Source organism: Nothobranchius furzeri, chromosome 10 (assembly GCF_043380555.1).
Source record: "Nothobranchius furzeri strain GRZ-AD chromosome 10, NfurGRZ-RIMD1, whole genome shotgun sequence".
NCBI lineage: Eukaryota > Metazoa > Chordata > Actinopteri > Cyprinodontiformes > Nothobranchiidae > Nothobranchius > Nothobranchius furzeri.
In genome coordinates this window covers 63,937,070-63,959,117 of record NC_091750.1, presented here as the reverse complement: position 1 = coordinate 63,959,117, position 22,048 = coordinate 63,937,070, and the positions used below count along the sequence as shown (strand labels likewise).

The 22,048-nt window shown below is 42.6% G+C and overlaps 1 protein-coding gene across 2 annotated transcripts in view; it reads right to left on the bottom strand.

Moving 5' to 3' along the window:
* The window catches only part of LOC107386964 (protocadherin Fat 3), a 124,073-nt gene that overhangs the window by 17,091 nt on the left and 84,934 nt on the right, over positions 1-22,048 (bottom strand). The window contains exons 41-49 of one of the 2 annotated variants that reach the window (XM_054730871.2): positions 21,815-21,946; positions 21,528-21,688; positions 21,037-21,418; positions 20,887-20,946; positions 20,472-20,625; positions 17,997-18,144; positions 13,838-14,248; positions 6,904-7,159; positions 199-288 (exon numbers count right to left, since the gene is read on the bottom strand). In XM_054730871.2, coding sequence (XP_054586846.2) covers positions 199-288; positions 6,904-7,159; positions 13,838-14,248; positions 17,997-18,144; positions 20,472-20,625; positions 20,887-20,946; positions 21,037-21,418; positions 21,528-21,688; positions 21,815-21,946 — 1,794 coding nt within the window. Of the gene's footprint in view, positions 1-198; positions 289-6,903; positions 7,160-13,837; positions 14,249-17,996; positions 18,145-20,471; positions 20,626-20,886; positions 21,419-21,527; positions 21,689-21,814; positions 21,947-22,048 lie in introns of both variants that reach the window. The other variant, XM_054730869.2, reaches the window with a different exon arrangement.

Here is a 22,048-nt window from a genome sequence, read left to right as displayed (position 1 = left end):
TTTAACCAGAATCTCAACACATCTAAGTTTAAAAGCCTTGAATGAAAGGTCATGAGCAATGTGCATCCATTAGAAAGAATGCTAGGTCTTTAATTTGTTTCTTTGTCCAACATGGCAGAAGTGGTGGAGAAGTGGAGTTAAAAGTGGAATAACACGAGTGATAAAGAGCCTTGAGTTTCCTCAGCTGTGCATTCCTACCGTTGTCATCGAAGGACTCTGATGTGTACGAGCTGAGGGACTGCTCTTCAGAGGTGGAGTCTGAGAGACACGTCACATCCTCCGTCCGCTCTGAAACATCCAGAAAATAAACACAAACACGTCAACAGCTTCCTCCTAGAATTACAATTAACAAAATAATTGTCGATCTTAAATAAAATCTCTGATCTGAATGAAAAAGATTTACCCCTTGTAGAAAGCTTTTTTGCTGAATTAGCAAGCTAATGATTAGCAGTAATGCCGGTGATGCGTTGCTTAGTAGCACGTAGTGATGTGTCAGTCGCAAACGAACCGGCTCTAAGAGCCGGCTCTATGAGGCGAACGACTGGAGCCGGCTCGTCATTGGGAGCCGTCACCCTCCCTCCCCTTCCCCTCTTGCTTTGGTGAAAGCTACAGGCGATTGGTCAACATGTGTAACTGCGTGTCCAGACTATCCACACACAGAGCAGCAGGGGCGGGGAAGAGGGAGGATCAGACTCAGACAGACACACAGCAGAGCACATGCGGGCGGAGGGAGACGAGAGGGAATGCGGAGGAGGAAAAAGGCCAGCGAGAGAGAGGAAAGTGCGACGAAGACGGTGAGAAAATGAGCGACAGCAATCGGAAAGTTGAGATTTCTTAAAGTGTTCAGTAAATAAATCCATATAAATGATACATGTTTGATATGTTGCATTTTTTACATTAGTTAATCATTTTACATATAGTTTAGCATTATTTTTGGTGATAAATATACTTAACGCAACAGAAAATCTGAGGAGCCACTTGGGAGCTGAAAGACCGGTGAGCTGAGCCAAAAGAACCAGCTCTCTAAAAAGAGCCGGAATTCCCATCACTAGTAGCACGCTACTCTAAAATAGCTACTTTTCCCTTATTCTGGTTATTTTTCCCTTTTCCCTAACCCTAACCCTGTAGCCAACAACAGCATGCATACTAGTCAGAACAAGCAGCGTACTGAGCTACTAAACAACCGAACAGCACCGCGGCCCCATTCCTCGGAATGAAACCCTTGCTCATGGTGCACACTTATACCAACAACACTGAACAAGACTAACAACATCCAACACAAGGCTGGCAACAAAACCCCAACTAAACAACTGGAAACCTGGCTGCCAACAATGCACCTCGCCCTCTGCTTGTTCTGTAGTCACTAGTCACCCCGCCCACTGTGGAACAAACAACAGGTGGGGTGCATTGTGGGTAGCCGGTTTTCAGCTCTTTTGTCCTATTTTGGTGTGTTATCGGGTGTTTTGTTGGGGTTTCATTGCTAGGGTTGTTTGTCTCTGGTTCAGTGTTCTGATGGGGCGATTTTCGGTTGGTGGTAATGTTGCACCATGAGTAGCAGTTCCATTCTGAGGAATGAGACCCCAGTGCCATTCGACTTCCAACAGTGTGTTACTGAACTCTCAGGTCTCAGTGATGTTGTTCATGATGGATGTTAGCCTTTAGCACACTACATTGTGTTTGCATAGCAAAACTGATTGTTGCTTCCTATGTAGAAGTAATGGGTTGTTATTCGCAGCTGCTTAAAATAATTAATTAGGTAACTTCTAAACTAATTTAAGTTACTTTTAACATAAAGTTATCAGTAAAGTGACTAAGTTACTCTTCTAAGGAGTAATGTGCAGTCAGTCATCAAATTACTACTTCTAGGTTACTGTGGCAACATTGATGATTAGTCACACTGAGACAAGAGTAAGTAGATTTTTGCAGCCTGACAACTCTTCCCCGACTTTCCAACGGATGCATGAGTGGCAGCAAAGGTGTTCCACACAGGTCGTCACGTGAAGTCATGAAATCACCAAAGAAAGGCACGTTTTTCATTTAGAAATTCGCTGGACTGCTTCCGTGTTTTACTTCCTGTCTGACCAGATCTGAACTTGTCGTGTTCTTGTGGCATCTTAAAAATAGATTCAAACACAAATTTAGCAGATCGAAGTGACACTACGATGGCATGCGTCCAAATCACGCTGCTAGGTACTTGGGGCAAACATCTCTATTGACTATAATACCTGCATACTATGCTTCGCTTGTGATTCTGGTGGAAAGCCGGGATAATCTCCAAAGAAGACTTTGGATATTCTGTGACTAGCAGTTAGCTCATCAATCAGATCAAAACGGAACTCTGTGCCTCTTAACTCAGGTCATTTTGTCAGAACCCAAGCCCCCGGACCGGCCTCTCCCAGCTAACCGGCCTCCATCTTGGACCACATTTCCCAGCATGCTCCTCGCGGGAACTCCCGGCATTTTCCCAGTCACTCCCAAGCCTATATATGGAAGACGCGGCTCTTCACTCAGTCATCGTTTCATTGAAACCCATGATCAGAATTCTCTACCTAATAATCCAGACATCAACCATCCTTACCAAGCTCAGCTCCCGTACCCAGTTGACCATCGTGACACATTTAAAGAGCTATTCAACGTGTAAGTTATTCATTATTCCTAAACTTTCCACAGAAACCCATTTCAGAGTATCTAAATGCTCTCCTGAAAAATCCTTTCCAATTTAACAGGAACACATCCAGCAATTTTAGGGTCATAAAACAAACCAACATGGATGTCATTTGCCTGTGGGAGGAAACCAATCTCCTGCTGTTACAGTAAAAACTACTTTTAACAAGTTAGAAACAAATTATTCCACATTTAAAATGGAGTTGTGGCAAATAAAACTAGGTTTGTGTCTCTACGAAACAAGGCCTCGAGGACAAATAGATATGCAGCGTATTTATTTTCTTTTTTTAGTACTGTGCAGGCTCTCGCTCAAGCTCGTCAAGCTTCCTTCAGATCTCACTATTTGATCGTTTCAGAGGATAATGAGAGGAAGACGAGGATTATTTTAAATGAGCCGATTTAAGAAGATGTATAGAAGTGGTGTAAGCTCCACGTTGAGGATAAAATGAGCTTTGTAAAGAGGAAAAATCTATCTGAATGATTCTTCCTCCTTCAAAGTCAGAAGTTAAATATCTGAATTTAAGTTAAATACAAATGCTCAACACAGGTATGTTAGTTGAATGGTGAGTCCCTTATCTGCGTCATTTGTGAATTCTGATCTGTGTAACCTTTTGTTGTCGGCTGCTGCCGTACATCTTTGGAGAATGTTTTAACGGTGCCTCCGCCAGATAAAAGTGGTGTTGTAAGACCAAAAAGGTGCATGCTCCTCTGTGAATCCTCTAAAATCACGCTGTTACCTTGAAACGAACACCTCAGTTGCATTAAAAGCTCCGTATACAGGTTACCGTGGCAGGAGTGCTGCGAGCTGGGCTGAGTAAAAGCATTCAGAAGTTCAGACCCAAATCTCTTATTTCAAAATGAAAACCAAACATTTTTTTTGAGGGAAAGGAATTTTAAAAAATTGCACGTGGAGAATTCCACCACTTTCCTCAGTTACCTTTCACTCTCCCACCAGCAAAGGGGTATTTCACATAAACGGATACTTCTAAATCAGCGTGATCCGTGACACAACTTTTCCCCCCCTCTGCTTTCACGGAGAGTCGAGCCTTTTCAAAGCACTCACGTGCTTCTGAGTGATAGTTTGTCAGAAATGTGTCAGAGGGCCGTACCAGGTACTCAGGTGTCACCATTCGGCGTGTGGCAGGGGACCATCTCCAACACGGTCCATTGAACCAAGGCCGAGACGGGTACCTCACTCCTCCAGGTGCTCTGCTCTAATCTTACAGCAAGATAATGCCTGGTTTAACACAATTGTTCAAATTGTGAACGAGATGGAAAAGAGTGTCAGAGCGTAGATCAGGAGTTCAAGAATGCTGGTTTATTAGCAAAGGAAAATCTGGATGAAAATAACAATGTTGTTGATGAGATTATTAATGATTCTTAGCAAAGTTTCCATAAAATTATTGTCACTATTTTTTTGTACAGAAAAGGTCCACTTTGGTGCTTTTAATGAATTACAAGACACTTTATGCACAGTACTAGTGATGCGCTTATTTTTGACTAATTATAAAAAAGGAAATAAATTTTAATGTAAAGTATCTGAACTTTTACTTCTAGATTTTGGCTGCATGGTGGCGCAGTGGTTAGCACTGTTGCCTCGCAGCATGAAGGTTGCTGGGTCGAAACTCGGCTGCGGCCTTTCTGCGTGGAGTTGCGTGTTCCAAGCTTACAATTCATCTCGACAATTATGTGAGTCTGTGAATTCACCGCACGGTGCAAACCATCTCTGAGCTCCGGGATCGGTCCAATATTCCTCGACAGCTCGTTAATTTTCCGGTAAGCCAGGTAGCCTCCAAGGCCAATGAGCAGGAAACCTGACACCAACACCACGGATATCCACACGTCTTCAGAGTCCTCCACAGACAGCTGAGATAAACAAATCAAGTTCCACTGTTTCCAGGAAAAAAGTGTCTGCACCCTCCAAGAGCCGGAAGAAGAATGAAGAAAGAAATCCACCCTTCTGGTTGTAATTCCACTTTCAGCCAGTAGGGTGGAGGAGCAGGAAACTACTCACTGTTACTTTAAAGCTTACTAATCAAAATATACATGATAATTTTCATTTTGGATAAGAGCTCATATAAGAGAGGCAATAGATTTGGTTCTTGGCCCTGCTCAGACTAACTGCTAGCACGTCGATCTGGTAAAAATATATCTCCTGAAACTCATCTGAAAAGATTGTGTCTATGCTTAGACTCACTTATTTTGTTAGTAGGAATGAAATCAAATTGTCCTGGTACAATTTCTCAAAATGACTTTAAACCCTATAGTACCAGCTTGGAGGCCTAGTGGTATGAGTGTCCGTCCTGGGACTGGGAGATCAGGATTAAAATCCCAGGTGGGTCATACCAAAGACTTAAAAAGGGATCCAATGCCTCCCTGATTGACATCAGCATTAAAGGCGTTAGATTCGGGGGTTAAACCACCGAATGGTTCCCGAGCGCGGCCACAGCTGCAGCTCACCTGTCAAATGCGGAGACAACTACTGGGACTTTAGCTATTGTTTTCTTTAAACACAGTTGGAGAAAACACCTTATTAATGAGGAAAATGTAAAATATTTACATCATTTCATCTTGGATGGATTTCAATTGCAACTTCACATTTTAGCTGGAAGCTACAAAATCAAACCTCTAGCCCACATCAGTGACCATGAGGTGCAGGATGATGCTTGGACATCTTCTCTGGCCTTCTACACCCAAGCCGTGCGGTCACGGTCCAACGTGTGCAGAGCCAGAGAAGTGCTCCTGTGGGAACGTGCGCAGTAAGGCAACACCGTCAGTCAACCTAAATAAGACAGGTGGTGCAGCAGGCGCTGCTCTGATTCAGAAGACAAGTCAGAGAATTCTACAAAACCTGAAAAAGGATGATAAACTCTGGTTTTCTTGATCCTGACCTTCATTATTTTTAATCACCTATTGTGTGAGTTTTAAAATCAGAATTAAAACATTAAATTCTCACATTACCTTTCATTTTGATGTTTAATCATCTTGGATTATGTATTATAATGAGACTTTTTAGGTTTAACAGTTTGAATCTTGCTACTTTTTCCATTAATTTCCTTCAAAGTAAACCAAGTAATATTTCAAATGAAAATTCTTACTGTCACTAACGTTGAGGTTCAATCCTAAGCTCCAACAGTTTTAACCCTACTTCCTTTTCAGCAACTAATATGTTGTCACAAATTGCTTTCTGTAATCCGTTCTGTAATTGCCGCAGTAATAGTCGTGGTATTTCAATTCCGCTGAGATGGTTTATTTCCAAGAGATGTGCCATTGACGGTTACCGAAACCCAAGCAGCACAAGATTTTTATTTGTAATGAGTAATGTTGGCTAAATTCCACAGGTTTTACATTATTAATTATTTTATGCTTATGTACAAAAACTGTTTTCAATAGATCTGTTTAACTACCACTTAAGACCGGAGTTATTAATGTACTAATGTGAAAATTAGATGGCTATTTGGCCTTATCGCATTTTAATTAATGGACTGTGTTGTGGCTGTGAACCCTGGGGTGTGTGTTTTATTTATTTATTTATTTTTATTCCGGTGCACACGCAGCAGGAGAGAAAACAACTAAAACTGCTTATTTTCTCTTCCCACAGAAAGAAATCAATAATTAACAAGCAGGAAGCTGTATTATTCAAACAGCAGGTCAGACAGAAGGATCGAAGATTCTGACGTCCACCTTGGCGCTGAGATGCAGCGTGATTATTTCACAGACGGGGAGCAAACTCGACTGTATTCTTGTTGACAGGGTCGGCAGCTAAACGTCACGCTGAAACTTGATTATCTGACAGCAACGTCTCACTGCTTCAATTCAGCTTGTGGACCTTGCAGCTGATAAGAAGGCCCTTGAAGCATGGGTGGAAAAAAAATGTTAGAAAAGCTTGATTCTTTTTTATTTCATGGAGCAAAAAAAAATGTTCAACTATGTGTAAAGTAGGACAAGAACTCAGGACATCAGCACTGCTTGATGTATCAAACAGAAGGGAACATGACATGTAGGTGAGTTGAACTGGTCCAAGAGGGTATAATTGCCAATTTGAGCAGTGAAACTTAAAGTTATGTCCTTTTTTCCTCCAAGTAAATAAATACTAAGGATAATGATAATGAACTGGCAGTAAAATGAAAATCTAACACTTTAAGCAGTTCTAAGCCACTTTCTCAGTGAGCAGAACAATGACTTGAACTTTTGTGACTAAGAACCCACGTGTTCTTGTGTGTGTGTGTGTGTATTTACCCTGTGGACTTGTGTCCCTGAGGGTTCTCTCCAGCTCAAAAGCCCTCTGGCCCCACTCCTCCTCTCTACCGTCTCGAAGCCTCTCCAGGCCTCTCTCTCTCTTATCTTCACCCTCCCAGGACACTTTGTGGGCCGGGCTGTGCTCAGAGCGGTGGGCCAACGTCGAAGGGAGATTGGGCGCCACACTGCAAACAGCCAGGCCCCTCCTGTTTGTCACACTCCGGGTATTAGACATGTCTGAGAGGAAGCTGCTCATCTGTAGAAATGAAAATGCAAAAGACACTTTAGAGGTGTACTAAAAAATTTTTTTCTTTTTTTGAACCTCTTTGTTTAGAAACAACAAACCTTTTTGGGGCTCAAAATGGCCCAGGAGCCCTGATAAATGCCAAATACCTGAAACACCATAGTGAAGACCCCACCCATTTAGGACATGAATAGGGAGTCCAAGTCTTCTCCCTTCAAGGTCGGATCGTGGGTCCCCAGAAGAACCAAAAAATGAATGCAAGTCAACGGGGCTGAAAACGCTATTTTTCAATCCGCTTTGCCTTACACCCTGGATCACATACATGTTGCACCGCAGTTTAAATGAAAATTAATGATGGGTGTTTCGACCTCGTCGTCATTTTTTCATTCTTCCAGGGGCCCATGGACCGGAAGTAGATGGGCGTGACTTAGGCTCCCTATTATAAATGTGCTGGTCGGTTCACCCTAAGGATTTGTTGATGCTGCCTGAAGCTATAAACTCTGTGGTGTGTGTGTGTGTGTGTGTGTGTGTGTGTGTGTGTGTGTGTGTGTGTGTGTGTGTGTGTGTGTGTGTGTGTGTGTGTGTGTGTGTGTGTGTGTGTGTGTGTGTGTGTGTGTGTGTGTGCATGAAAAAGTAATAACGTGAGCATCTGACAAGTTGTAGTGGGGCTGTGGCTCATTTTTTGCATTCATGTCAGGTCTGGATATTCCCACTACATCATGGAATGTGAGTGGCGCTCATTTTTTTTCTTTGTTCTTTTGCACTCATCCAACAAGTTTGTTAGCAGAAGCTCAGGCTAGCGTTAGCAGTAGCTTGGGCTAGAGTCAGCACACATGTGTCTCCGCTGAGCATTTTTATGTGGCCTGCGAGATAAATATCAAAAATACATAAAAAACTGACCCGCTGGCCGATTTTTTCGCAAAGACTCTACAACTCCCATGATACTTTGCGGTGTTAGCACAGATCCGAAGTGCCCCCTCCTTTGTGTTTTTTCCAGCGTCTGCTGCCGGTGTCTGCAGCTCCGCTGTCTCGGACAAACTAAACACTCCTCTCTGTCATGATCCGCCCCAGCCTCCCTGACTGTGTCTCTCCTGCCCTGATTTGCCTAATTGTTCTCACCTGTCCCTGATTACTCTGCCCAGGTGTTCCTGATTCCCTTGTGTATTTATACCTCCCTCCTTGTTGCTGTCTTTTGTCGGTTCATTGTCGTTGTCCATGTTCGTTCGTCCTGTTGCTCCTGTCCTACACTAAACATCTTTTTATTTTTTTACATCCGTCTGCCTGCTCATCTGCCTCTGGAACCCACCACCACACATGGTCTGCCACCTCCACCCGCAGAACATGACAGAATGAACCGACCAAACCTGGACCTGTGGTGAGCTAACACATCTGTTCCTGGAGGATTATTTTTCTTTTTTTTGTCCCTTTCAGTTGTGGGAGATTTCTGGCCTGGAGTTTGTGTGTTCGGCGCATCCTACCTGTTCTCGGGGTGGTCGAAGTTCCTCTGGGAGATCCTGGCGCATCCTATTTATCTTCGGGGTGGCCAGGGTCATTCTCCTCCAGCTGTTTTTGCCCCGTCCCGTTCTTCTCCTGAAGCCGCGGATCCTGGAGCCACAAGGGAATTACACCCCCTACGCACGCCATTATTCTCCGGTGTGGTAGGGCTGGTCTCCCCGCTCTTCTCCGGCTTCCCTTCACCCGAGCCTCCGCCGATGGACCCAGCAGATCGGATGTGCACCTGCTCTGATTGGGATGTCGAGTACCTGCCGCCGAGCTGGGCTTCCACGCGTCTGTCCCGCTACTCAACCACTTCTGGTCCACGCCTGCAGGTTCTGTGCCTGCAGGTTCTCCACGCAGCAGTTCCTGCTGGGGCCTGTGCCTGCTGCTGCAGTTCCTACTGGGTCCCACGCCTGCTGCTGCAGTTCGTCTCTGTGTTCCTGGTGTCCTGTATTCCTGGAGTCAAGTGTTCGTGTCAAGTCTACTCAAGTCTACGTGTCAAGTCAAGTCTACGTGTCAAGTCAAGTCTACGTGTCAAGTCAAGTCTACGTGTCAAGTCTACGTGTCAAGTCTACGTGTCAAGTCAAGTCTACGTGTCAAGTCAAGTCTACTCTACTCGGTCAAGTCTACGTGTCAGGTCAAGTCTACGTGTCAGGTCAAGTCATCGTGTCCAAGTCAAGTCATCGAGTCCCTGTGCCCAGTCCTTGAGTCCCCCTGGTCTAAGTTCTTGGACACGTCTGTTTGGTCGTAAGACAGAGTGCCGCCTGAACCGAGAGGCCCCTGCTCCGCAGCCCTGGATGGTGTTCCTTGTCCCCTGGTCTCGTCTTCTGTGTTCCCTTGTCATGTGTGCCCTGGTCTGGTCTTCGTTCGTGCCCGTGTCTCCTGTGTTTTGTGGCTTGTGGGCGTCTGGTATCCGCCCCTTGAGGGGGGGGGGGGTACTGTCATGATCCGCCCCAGCCTCCCTGACTGTGTCTCTCCTGCCCTGATTTGCCTAATTGTTCTCACCTGTCCCTGATTACTCTGCCCAGGTGTTCCTGATTCCCTTGTGTATTTATACCTCCCTCCTTGTTGCTGTCTTTTGTCGGTTCATTGTCGTTGTCCATGTTCGTTCGTCCTGTTGCTCCTGTCCTACAATAAACATCTTTTTATTTTTTACATCCGTCTGCCTGCTCATCTGCCTCTGGAACCCACCACCACACATGGTCTGCCACCTCCACCCGCAGAACATGACACTCTCACTCAGCGCCGAGTTTACTCAGCAATTTTCCGACATTGAAGCCCAATAACGGAGATTTTAACCGCTCAATAATGTGTTCACAACTGAAAGAGAAAGTTTTCCAGAAAGAGCTGATATAACTCCAGCGAGCTGCGACACGCTCAAACCAGCACGACTCTGTGGCTGCTGTAGTTGTTATTTTTCCTCCCCGACACACAACAATGTGGTCAAGCTGCTCAGACATGTTCAGCAGCACAAACCTATGTGAGCACCTGTTGTCATCTAATGTTGTCATTATTATGATGAAGATGAACAAAACAACAGGAGTCTCCTCCTCAGCTCTGGAACAGGTGAGCATCACAGTAAATCAGTGGAGAAAACAGCTTTAAATATTTAGGTTTTCTGCTCTTTTTCTGCTCCAAAACATGAAAGTTAACAGGTGAGATGTTGCATTTTCATTTAAGATAAAATGATATTTTTATTTTGTTGTTGGCCCGTGAGAAAATATGCTGTGAAGATTTCTGAGAGGCCATTTTGGATTCATCTATCCCACTGCAAGCTTATCAACGTCAACCGCTACTAGGGTAGCAACAAAGTCCGGCTTCACAGGCGTGTTGGCAACAATAGGTGTTCATGTCTCAACCCCGGTGAGGATAAGATCAAGATAAAGATAAGATAAAGATCTGCTTCAAGCTTGCTGGGTTCACCACATTGCTGATGTTGGTGCAAGTTCATGGCCTGCACTTGGGCCGCCTCTCAGCACCTGACGGAACAACTGAGACAGCAGCATTTGAGGGGGTCCTAGAACTGGAACTTACATGACTGATTGGAGCTCCTCCCTCACCGCGCATCTACATGACAACTTAACCTGCATCCACTTCGGCTGAGGACCCCCTGGACACAACTACAACAGGACACAGCAAAGAAGAGACGCTGGGAAAGGATCAACTACTTCAAGCACCTGCACCCAAACCTCCAGACTGGTTTCACGGTCAAGGACCTGAAGGACTTTTCGGGGACAAGATCAGCTCCCTGACAATTGGACAACCGCATCGACATGCCACGGAAAGACCCTGACGTCTTCCTATTGAGAAGTTGAACTGTGCGCTCCTACACCATGAACTCCATTCAATTCAGTTCAAATCAATTCAAAAATACTTTATTAATCCCAGAGGGAAACTAGAGTTTCAGTACACACAATTCTGAGATCAGACATACATACACAGAGACATGACAAGAAATGGTGACTGTGGTCATTCGCAACCCGAGTTGCAATATGTTATTACACTCCGGACCTGGACTTCAAGATACTCATCAAGGTAAGACTGAAACTGACCAACGGAAGATGACTCTGACTTTCAAACCTATTCTCCAACCGGGACTCGGTCCACAGATGAGCCCTTTGATGAAGAACGCCTGGTTTGCCTCAGCTCTGCCATGGCTAGAACTGCATAAATTAATATTGCACGTTCATTTTTCCTCATTCACAGAAAGACTCGTCTGCAACTTGAAGCTTTAATCTAAATTCACCTGATGTTTCAATACACTGTACTGATGTTTTCTGTGTATTATATGGTTTTGCTAACCCTTCCCAATCCCTTTACAGGAACTGCCATAAATTGTAGAATTGTGCGTCACAGTAAATTCACTTCAATATGTATGACATAGGTCTCCTTAAGCTTATCATTGTGTTGATTTAACAGATTCCCTTTATCTCACTTGTATTTCTGCAAAATGCTGGTTGATGTCATTTTGTTTTATTCATGGACGTAATTTTCCCTTTAGAAGTGGGGGGGGGGGGGGGTTCTTTACAGTGTGTTCTAATGGGAAACAGGCTTCAACACATGGTTGTTTTCTGCTTGGTCCTAGAGCTCAACCAGTGTCAATTTAACATAGCGTAATATTGTTTTTGGGTGGTAAAAAGTGCAGGGGTCAAAACTTGACTTTGGAAAAAGTGTGTGGGGGGTGGGGGCATGTCCCCCCCCCCCCCCAAAAAAAAAAATTGGGGATGTTAAAAGGATGTTTTAACTCACAGAGGCCTGCAGGTCTTCTGTTTTATGAGCAAAGCGCTGAGAATCCGCTTGTTATGAGCGCTAAACGTTATTTTGCCGCTTCCGTGCGAAGCGGTAGGGAAACACATTTCAAACACGGAGCCGAGTCCGGCTACCGAAGCGAGCAGAATTCTGATGACGTCACACTGGTGCGCGAAGGTGCGGGCTCCAACCCACAGGAGAGGAGGGAGAGAGGAGGTAAACAGCGAGTGAATCACAGGGACTGAACTGATGTTTTTGAGCAAAATTGCAGTAAAAATGGCTGTTTGTCCTCATTGTCAAAAGTGTACCCCACCCCCATGGTTTAGATGCGGCGCTCATGTAGGTGTCTCTTTCTGTTCCGACGCTGCAACATGCAATATTTTTAATTTATTAAGCCTACAATTTATTTTTACTCAGTAACGGATATGATTTAAAATGTAGCGAATTACAATTCTTTTTTAAAAACTTACTCAAGTAAAAGTAAAAGTACAGATTTAAAAAACGACTTAAAAAGTATAAATACACAAAAAAGCTTCTTAATTACAGTTACGTGAGTAAATGTAATTCATTACTTTCCACCTCTGGTTATTGATAAACATATTGATAAAATCCATAACACAAGTCAAACCAGCTTTCCCCAGAACCAACTGTTTCTCAGTGGTCATTAATATGTAACTGACTTACACAGGAAAGCATTGCGGAGACAATACAGACAATTTGGTATATTAGACACCCCAGGCTACTTAAATTCAACTACAAAGTAAATTTAGCTTTACATTCTAGGACCGCTTTAAGGATAAACTATTATTTCAAACTCAACCAACATTTATCTTATAATGAGAAATGTTGGCATTATAGCTTTGGTCATTTTTTGGAAAAAGGCTAAATGTCACTCAGTCTTATAACATCAAGCCCACTCCGTAAACACTCTGATTATTTGGTATAAATTATTTTCAGCTACTACCACATGATCTTGCAGCTCTGTCGCTGTCAAACCGACTGAGTTTTAGCCATTTTTGTGGTTATTATCAGTTGTAGAAGTAATCTAATTAATAATTCCAAGATGTTTCCCTAAAATCCACCCAGCGCATGGATTTTTTCCCTTTTTTAAGTGAAGTTAAATCAGCCTCACACTCAACGATCCTTCCAATGAATTCTTAAATTCACAAATCCACCACTCAGATCAGCAAATACCCTGTGTAGCTCTCAGAGTGCTAAAGCTGTGTAGCACCCAGCTGTTTAAGGGGATTTAACCTGCTTAAAAAAGTAAATATAACACCAGACATTTCACCAAGGCTTATATTTTAAATAAAAAACCCAAAATATCCCATTTGTAGAATTCTAAACAAACTAATTATTTTTTATTTAAGTGAGAAAATGAAAACGTGTTTTTCTTTTCTTGTCTTGCTGAGTCAGAAGGATGACCTTCTATGAGGCCACGGTTGGGTCGCACTACTTTTTTTAATTTGGAGTTCGAAACTTGCAAGCTTATTAGTTATATCAAATTACGCCAATCCACCAGGAAACATTTTGCACCATCCGAACACCCATCAATCTTCCTGCCTGAGACGAACATTTCCCCGGGTCCGTTTTCCAACCAGCGCACGCTTTCTCAGCAACATTACGTCTCACCTAATAGCTGTTTGAATAAAGAACTGGTGCAGCATGTATTACACAAATAAATCACTGGTCCATGAGGTGGAGGGGTTAGAAACATAATTATTGATATGACACTAAACTTAGAGGTTTTTCTAGTTTTATTGCATGTTCTCCTTATGTTGGTAGGAAAATTAAATAATAAACAGCCTATTTTTGCTGTGGATCAGGAACTATTAAAAACTCCGCTAAAGCTGCTAAAAAATGCCGAATTCTGATAAATGGCTGATTGTGATGAAGGTGTCACAGGAATAAATGGTCTCCATTAAAATGTTTCTTTTTGCATACCTGGCTACTTTCACTGGACGTGGTCCTGTCACCATCTGTAGTCCTCTGCTTTCCGAGCGCTCCCGGCAGGATAGAGTGGGCAGTGGGACGCACCATGACCTGGGGCGGGCCCCCTGTGCTGCCCCCCACCTCACCGTAGATGCCCGTAGACTCCAGAGAATTTGACAGACGCACAGCTTTGAACTCGATTCCCTCCGCCCTCATGCCCGTCTTGTGCAGCATGTAGCTTGTTTCTCTGGAAACGGACGAGATGCCCATCACAGCCTGAGTCCCGGGCCCTGGATCTGACTCTTTCCTGAATTTGATTTTCTTCCTGAAGGCGATGAAGAGTATGAGGAGGAAAATGATGACGAAGGCAAGAACTCCGATGCCTATTATCTCTCCTGGTCCGACGTAAGACAGCGGCTCAGCCTGAAACATGAAAAGGAAAAGAAACAAAAAAGATAAAAAAGCACAGAAATATGGACTCAACATGTCTTATTTAGAGAGGAGAAAATCCAGCTTTTAGGGCATGAACAGAATCCACTTCCACTCAGAAACTGAGCTTAAAAACTCATAAACAGATAAAATATTTAATTTAAAGGTGGAAAATTTGTTGTTTTTTCTGTAAAGTGAATGCATTTTCATACTTTTATCAAATTAAACTGTTATTGCTCCTGAATATTATTATTATTATTATTGTTGTTGTTGTTGTTGTTGTTGTTGTAACATCCAGCAATGGTCAGTTTAGGTACAGTTTGACCTTTCAACATCTAATCAACATCTGGTCAGAAAGGAGACACAACATTGCATGTGTTCCCTTTAAATGAGCCTGCCTTCATACCAGCTGGGACTCACAGACTCTGCAGCTCTGAAAGATAAACAATAACTTTCTTTCCCAAGGTCCCATCTGGCTGCCTCCACAGAAGGAAGAACTCCAGGTCGAATCAATTGCTAAATTCAAGAATGATTTCCTAAATCAATATGAGCTACTTCTATGACTTATTATTATTCATTTATTTATTTAACTTATGTTTTTCAGGAGGATAAACTGCTTGAGATGTAACATCTCGTTTTCGAGCAGGTCCTTCTACAACACAACCTAGATAATCTAGATAATCATTAAATAAACAATTTGTTTATTATTACTTATAATAATTATAGTATAATGAAATGCTTCATTAATCTGTGCTCACTGAATGGATGTTATGTTATGTGTCTACTAGAACCTGCCATGTGTTCAACATGTTTTGACGACGAGGTCCTCACACCTGCACTCACACAATAACAAGTACGGTTAAGTTAAACTCCAACACATAGAGACTTTTAAACCAGTCAGAACGTCCTGTATCAAGAAGGCGTGTTTCTGAGTTGTCTTGGTAACATCTCTCAAACTCGTCAGCCTCTGATTGGCTGTGCACGTGACGTCATAACATCAAAACCTTAAAACTGGATCATCCTGAGTGATTCGACAGTTCTAGAGAATCGCTTCAGGCCGGCCACCTGTAGTAAACCTCTTTAACCATCAAAGATTTTGGCACATTGTCAAAACCTTTTTGCACCTGCAAAGCTGATGAGCAAACAGTTCCTGCAGCAACAAAGCTGATATTGTTAGACTCCTTAAGAGTCCGCCAGATGCACGGTTCCATCCAGCTGTTGTGACCCGAGACATCTCTGGACTGAAGAGTCGGTACCATGGTATTCTACAGCCCTCCGGTGCCAAATGTTAGCCGACCCCTGCGACTTTCGGATCCACCAAGAGGGTCTCTCAAAAACGGGTGAAGTAGACATGACAGATTGCGTCTCATGTGCTTCTGATGATAAGAACGTTTCTTTTGTCTGGTGAATCACTAAAAGTCTAATCCAGCATGGCAGCATCTCATGGAGCCAACAAGGAAAGCAAGGTGTGATATCAGCAGAGGGCTGGGAGCTGAAAAGCAAGGAGCTGCTGTTCTGGAGCTGCCGCTAAGTGTGGGAACGGGAGGATCATCCGTCAACTGGGACGCAGTGGATCTATCTGAGCACCTGGGAGTGATTCAATTAACCCGGCGTGGTTCCATCCGCCTGGCCCGGCAGCGCAGAACCCGGCGTGGTTACGCCGGCCCTGCCCAGCGGCACCAAGCCTGACGTGGTTCTATCGGCCCGGCCCAGCGGTACCGAGCCCGGCGCAGTTCCATCGGCCCGGCCCAGCAGCGCCAAACCCGGCATAGTTCTGGCGACGGGTTCTAGCAACATCGACTCCGGAGGGGTCCTGCAGAGCCAGGCCCAACAACATTCATCGCGTCGCGGTGAGCACGGGACCAGAGGACGACAATTGCAGATGAGTGGAAGAGATGCCAGGAGGAAGAGCTGATGGACGAGGTAAAGAAATGGCCACAGAAAACTAAAATATCTAAAACTATTGCGCAGTTACATAGAGCAAAATGGTTATATATATATATATATATATATATATATATATATATATATATATATATATATATATATATCTGTGTGTGTTTGTGTGTGTGTGTGTGTGTGTGTGTGTGTGTGTGTAGAAGAGAGAATATACAAAATTTTGCAATACTAAAAGTTAGACAATATTTGCAATTTTAAGACAGAACTTAAAATTAAAACTCAGGTCCGGCACTTTTAAAACACATCCAGTGTTATCACAAGACCTTGTTCCATCAGAATGAAGGTGGCAAAAACTGTTGCCGAATAGCCGTCAGACTTTGAATTGCACCAGGCAAAATAATTAAAGAAAATGTTTTTATGTAAACCCTCAATAAAAAAATACATACACTGCTTTCAACACAAAAGCACAAAATATTGAGATACTTCAGTGTATCGTTGTTTTCCTACATCTCCCCTTCTATAAAAGTATTATCAGAAAAAATCGGTTATCAGATATAACAGCGATTTTAATATCTGATATTGATATCGACCAACATTTTTGATGCATCCCTGATACGTGTGTGTGTGTGTGTGTGTGTGTGTGTGTGTGTGTGTGTGTGTGCACATTGCACCAGTGGTCCTTGATAGACTTAAACTAGACTGAAGTCTCTATAATTTCATTAAGAAAGGACACACCTGTTTCTTTAACACTTTGCTGTTGGCTGGAGTCAAACACAATTAATGAGTTCAGGAAAATCATCTGAAAATCTTTAAGATGTGATATTGTTACGATTTGAAGAGAATTTAACTAGTTTGTGCTCAAAAGCAAAGTACCGTAGTCTCCTTCATTCTGAAGTGGAAAGACTTTCGAACCTTTTGTACACGCGACACAGACACCTTCAGAAAGTTTCCGAGTGGCCAAATGAGGTGCTAGTTAATTTGTTAGAGCTGACATTCCCCCCCTTCCTTCCATAGTAAAATTCTGCCATTTGCCAGAAAAGCTCGTTAATGGTTCTCGTAACATCAGAAGGAAAATAAACATGAGAATTTTCAAGGATGCACATGGATAAAACCAGAGGGTATCATTCTGTGAGATTGAGTCTCCACTTTAGGGAAACTGACAGGAAAAAGGATGAAAGTCTGGATATGAAGAGCAATTCTGAGTTAAAATCTTGTCTAAAGGGCTGAAGATCACGTGCCAAAACAACAACTAGAACTCCACCACGGGAGCTGCTTTGAGACTCCGGGAAGGCGACCAAATCGGTGCCTGGACCTGATCCTAAAACAACTTTATTTGGAACTAAATGGAAAGTTTCATGGAATAAAGGTGTCAAACTTCTGGGACCATTACGACAAAACCTAACGATGCTGCTCTGAAGCAAAAGGTCTTTTAAACAAGTTTTTACCTCATGTGATACATATGCAAATGATAGATAAAAATTAGTATCTTTATAAAAAACATCAAAAGACTGTTTTCTTATTTATTTATTTATTAGTTCCTTGTTTAATAAAGGTGGTAGGCATAAAATGAACTGAATTTATTTGAAGATGACTCTGACACAGTAATATAAAAAACTTAAAAGGGTCTGAAAATTTCACATGTTCTGTGTTATGCATAATAAAACTCACAAGCATAACAACTTCAAATAGAAACTGTAATTTACTCATTACCCCACTCTCCTTCATCTGCTGTGAGGGCGAGGACACAAAGCTGGCGAGTGTGCCTACCTGACGCAGCTTCAGTTTGTGTTTAAACTTCAATTAGGTGGAAGCTGAATCACTTGGATTGTTGTTAAAACTCTACCTGCGTGTCGTCCCTGAGGGTCTGATCGTCACAAAACTGGCCCTCGTGCCCTTCGGAGCAGTTGCAATAGAACGAGCCGAACGTGTTGACGCAGTCCCCCCTGGTCCCGCAGTCGACCTGCTCGCACTCATTCACATCCGTGTCACATCTGTGGAGGCAAAGACAAAGAAATTACTATGCGTGGCAGCAGCTGAGAGGGTTTGTTTCAAAGTGAACGAGAAGAATGGAAGATTAAAGCATGTCAGTGTGTGTTAAAAAATAGAAAAGAGAGTTTAGAGATCAACTTTTTAAGTCGGACGTTCGGATGCTGAATCAAGGGATTGTCTTTTATGGATTCCTCATTATCTTCATTTATATGGTTCTAAATGAAAAGGAAATATGCTCGAATGCAAAAACTCACACGTAGATGCTAAATTCCAACAGAAAATCACAAATGTAATTTCACTCTGCATTCACACACAGAGCTTTTCTAAATCAAACATGGTGCCAAGCTGTGAAGGAGAGAGAAAATACAAGCAGTTCTCTTTTCAATTATTTTTTTTCCCTCTTGATGGAATTTTTCAAAATGCGTCACAAGAGTTATTTTTTTTTCTTTCTTTTTGGATGAAAGAAGAAAAAGCATCTTAGAGGAAGATTCTAACTGTTCAAACTTTTTTCTTTGCAAAATAGAAGTGTAAGGAGCTGTTAAAGCTGCATTGGCAGATTTGGAAAATTTGCTTTAAACATATTTTTTTTCATACCGCTTTACGTTCGAACATAGTTTAGCTATAAATATATAGTGAAGATTAAAATTAAAATGATAAAAATTAATAAAGTGGTTCTCTGTCATTTGTCTAAAAACCTCCGCCAATGACATGGCTTGAACTGAAAGCAACCTTGTTTTCCTGTGTATTTAACAACAGAACACCACTGGTGTGAGAGGTTTACGGCTCAATTATACCAGAGAAGGAGAAACAGTTGGCTGCTACCACTTCAACTTTAGGACAAACTACCAGAAGCACAAATAGAAAAACACCATTTGAAGTCACGGACAACTAAACACGTTTGGACCTAGAAAACGGCGACTGGTGTTTAGCACACTCTTGTTTCGTCCAGCATCAAGGGTTTTCGGTTCCGGCAGTAGCGTCTCAGATAAGATATCCAAAGGGAGGCTTACAACCTCGTGGGTCATTGTGTGGGAAATCAGGGCGGTCTACCTCATCCTCCTGGCTGATAGGGGTAATGTAGAACACCTGAGGAGATAGCCTTTGGAGCGTTAGTTTCAAGATTTTTATTAAAATACTCTTAAATTTCAAAATCATGTTCAGATTCCATTTTATGTTTTGGTCCCTCGGGCCAGGTCGTAACATTAATTGGGGCTCATCCAGGATTTAAACCCAGGTAGTCTTGGGTCAATGTGCTGATCAGTAAAGTGTCCTCATACACAATGCAGTAAGAACTATACAAACCCGGCAGGCTGTTCATAAAAAGCTATTTTCCTTTCCTTAATCAAGAACTACCCATACCCAGACCTGGTTACCACTAGACATGTAGACATAAAGGAATGTCTGTCAAAATTAAAGAAGCTAAAAGATCTCAAAAAGCAACACATTTTGCACTATTGTAAAGAAATTCCAGAACACCTAACGTCCTGTATATATATATATATATATATATATATATATATATATATATATATATATATATATATATATATATATATATATATGTGTATCGTATTTTTAAATGTATTATTTGATATTGCGTTTATTTAAAATGTAAATTTCAGAAATCTGCATGGAAAACAAGCTAATAGTCATTTACCCATTGTCATCATGACTTAAATGATAGTCACTAAAAAGAATAACCTTCATTTTTACTATTTCTTCAATAATTTAATGTTTTTATGTGTTTTATTTGTTTTGAAATTTGTGTCAAAATGTTTATCTACTTAAAGTTTCAAAGGATAATTTAGAATTTTTCACAAATAACAATTAAATTTTTAATTAAATGCTAATAAAATTCAGTTGATCATTTGGCAGACACCAGATGTTATTATGGAAAAAAATCTATCTTGATTATAGCAACTCAAATTTGTTTTAATGTAATCCAGTATCTGCAGCAAAGCTTTTGCATCTGTAAAAACAGACATCCCCTTATTATAAAAAACTGCCCTCTCGTGGCGGCTCTAGTGAACAACCACTTGAGCATAGAGGTTATTTCAAAGGCAATTACTGAGCTGTAATTGAGAAGGCGAAATGTGACTAATTACAGGCTTTTCGACTGAGAACTATGCTGAATTAAATTATAAACACCAATTTATCCCTCACAATAACAAGTAAAACAACAACAGTGGATTCTTGGTGTGAGCTGATGGATTAGTGTGTAAATGTAGGCAAACAACTATCTAAATGGTCGTTTTAACACACAACGTCCAATGTGAAAATGTGAACTCATTCCTGTGTGTGTATGTGTGTTAGGTTATTTTTAACTTACATAAGTCCCCCGAGTCCTCTCGGACAGCCACAGAGGAACACGCTGCCTACAAGCCTACAATCTCCCCCATTCAGGCACGGGTTTGGCTCGCAGGACGTCATTTCAATTTCACAGCGCCCTCCAGTGAATCCACTGCTGCAACTGCACATGAAGCCTGTTGGACACAAATTTGAAATGAGTCTTAATGATATACTGTAAATGAACAAAGACGGCTGACAAATACATTAAAAATCATTTAAACGGAATGAAATACTGACATTTCTCCAGAGAAAAAATGTGTATGAATGATGGATTTTTGCATGGGTGCATGCAATAATTTGGTTAGATTATAAATAGTTGTTATACATATGGCAGTTCTTAGTTGCATGAGTTACTTAAAAAGTTGCAGGAATAACAATTGACCAGATGAACAGACCTCCGGAGGGCAGGCTGCTGCAGATGGCTCCGTTGAGGCAGGGTTGGCTGATGCACAGATCTGGATAAAGAAAACAACCCAGCTTGACCTCGCTGAGCCCGGCTATCTCAGCATAACGGCTCCTCTTGTTTTGGAGTGGCAGCTCATTACCGTTCAGCACCAGCGAGCCCAGGCAGCCCTGGAAGCTGTCCTGGGCTCTCGGAGGGCCCCCTCCTTCACGGTCACCTGCTCCTGGCCGTCCCTCGTCTTCCTCAGGTCCAAGGCCAGGCTTCACGACTCGACCACCCAGTGGCCTCACCTGAGCCCCAAAGAAAAATGAGGAATCCGGAGCCAGAGGCCAAAGACGGACGGGTGCTCGAGCTGCTCGGCGGCGCTCCACGTAGCTGTCGTCCAGCGATAGCAGGGTATAGTTTCTGGTCAGCTCTAAAGCCACCAAGTGCCAAAGGCCATCATTTATTGGTCTGTCGGAGATACCCATAATGCCGAGGGTGTTATCACAGTCCAACTGGAACCAAAGTCGACCTCCTTCAATCTGAAATTATGCAAAAATAGTTTCATTTTACTTTTTCTTCCATATAGAGCAAATCTGGGAGCTTTCCAAGGAGAAGTGCAGAAAGGCTGCAGCTGGGTTTAAATTTTACCTTCAGCATGGTGCAGGGGTTGGCTCGTGTGAACATAATGACACCTTGTCTCTGGAGTGTTCTTATCCTCAGGCTGAGTCTCATCTCACCACTCTGGCCATTTTCCGTCACTCTGTACTTGATATAACTGTTTCCAGAGAAGCTCAGAGAGGTTTGACCTGCTTGGGCAGAACACACAGAGGGGAGGAGGGTGAGTGTCCGCCGCACATGAAGGAAGATGTTCAATTACGCTCGGGTCATCGATCCGAGATGAGCAGAAGGAAACGGTGAGCGGTAAATAATGATACCTGCACACTCGAGCATTCTCTCCGGCTGACACTGGCAGACAGATGGCGCTGTTGGACCAGAACGGACACATTGCATGTCTGCCGGACAGGACTGACCTTCACAAAGCTCCAGAGGAGTTGGACATGTCCCTCCTGAAATATGAATAATAGAATATATATGTATAAGACTAATAAATATCTGCATCTCTGATGTATGGTTTTAAATCAATTAAAGAACATTTATCACAATTAATT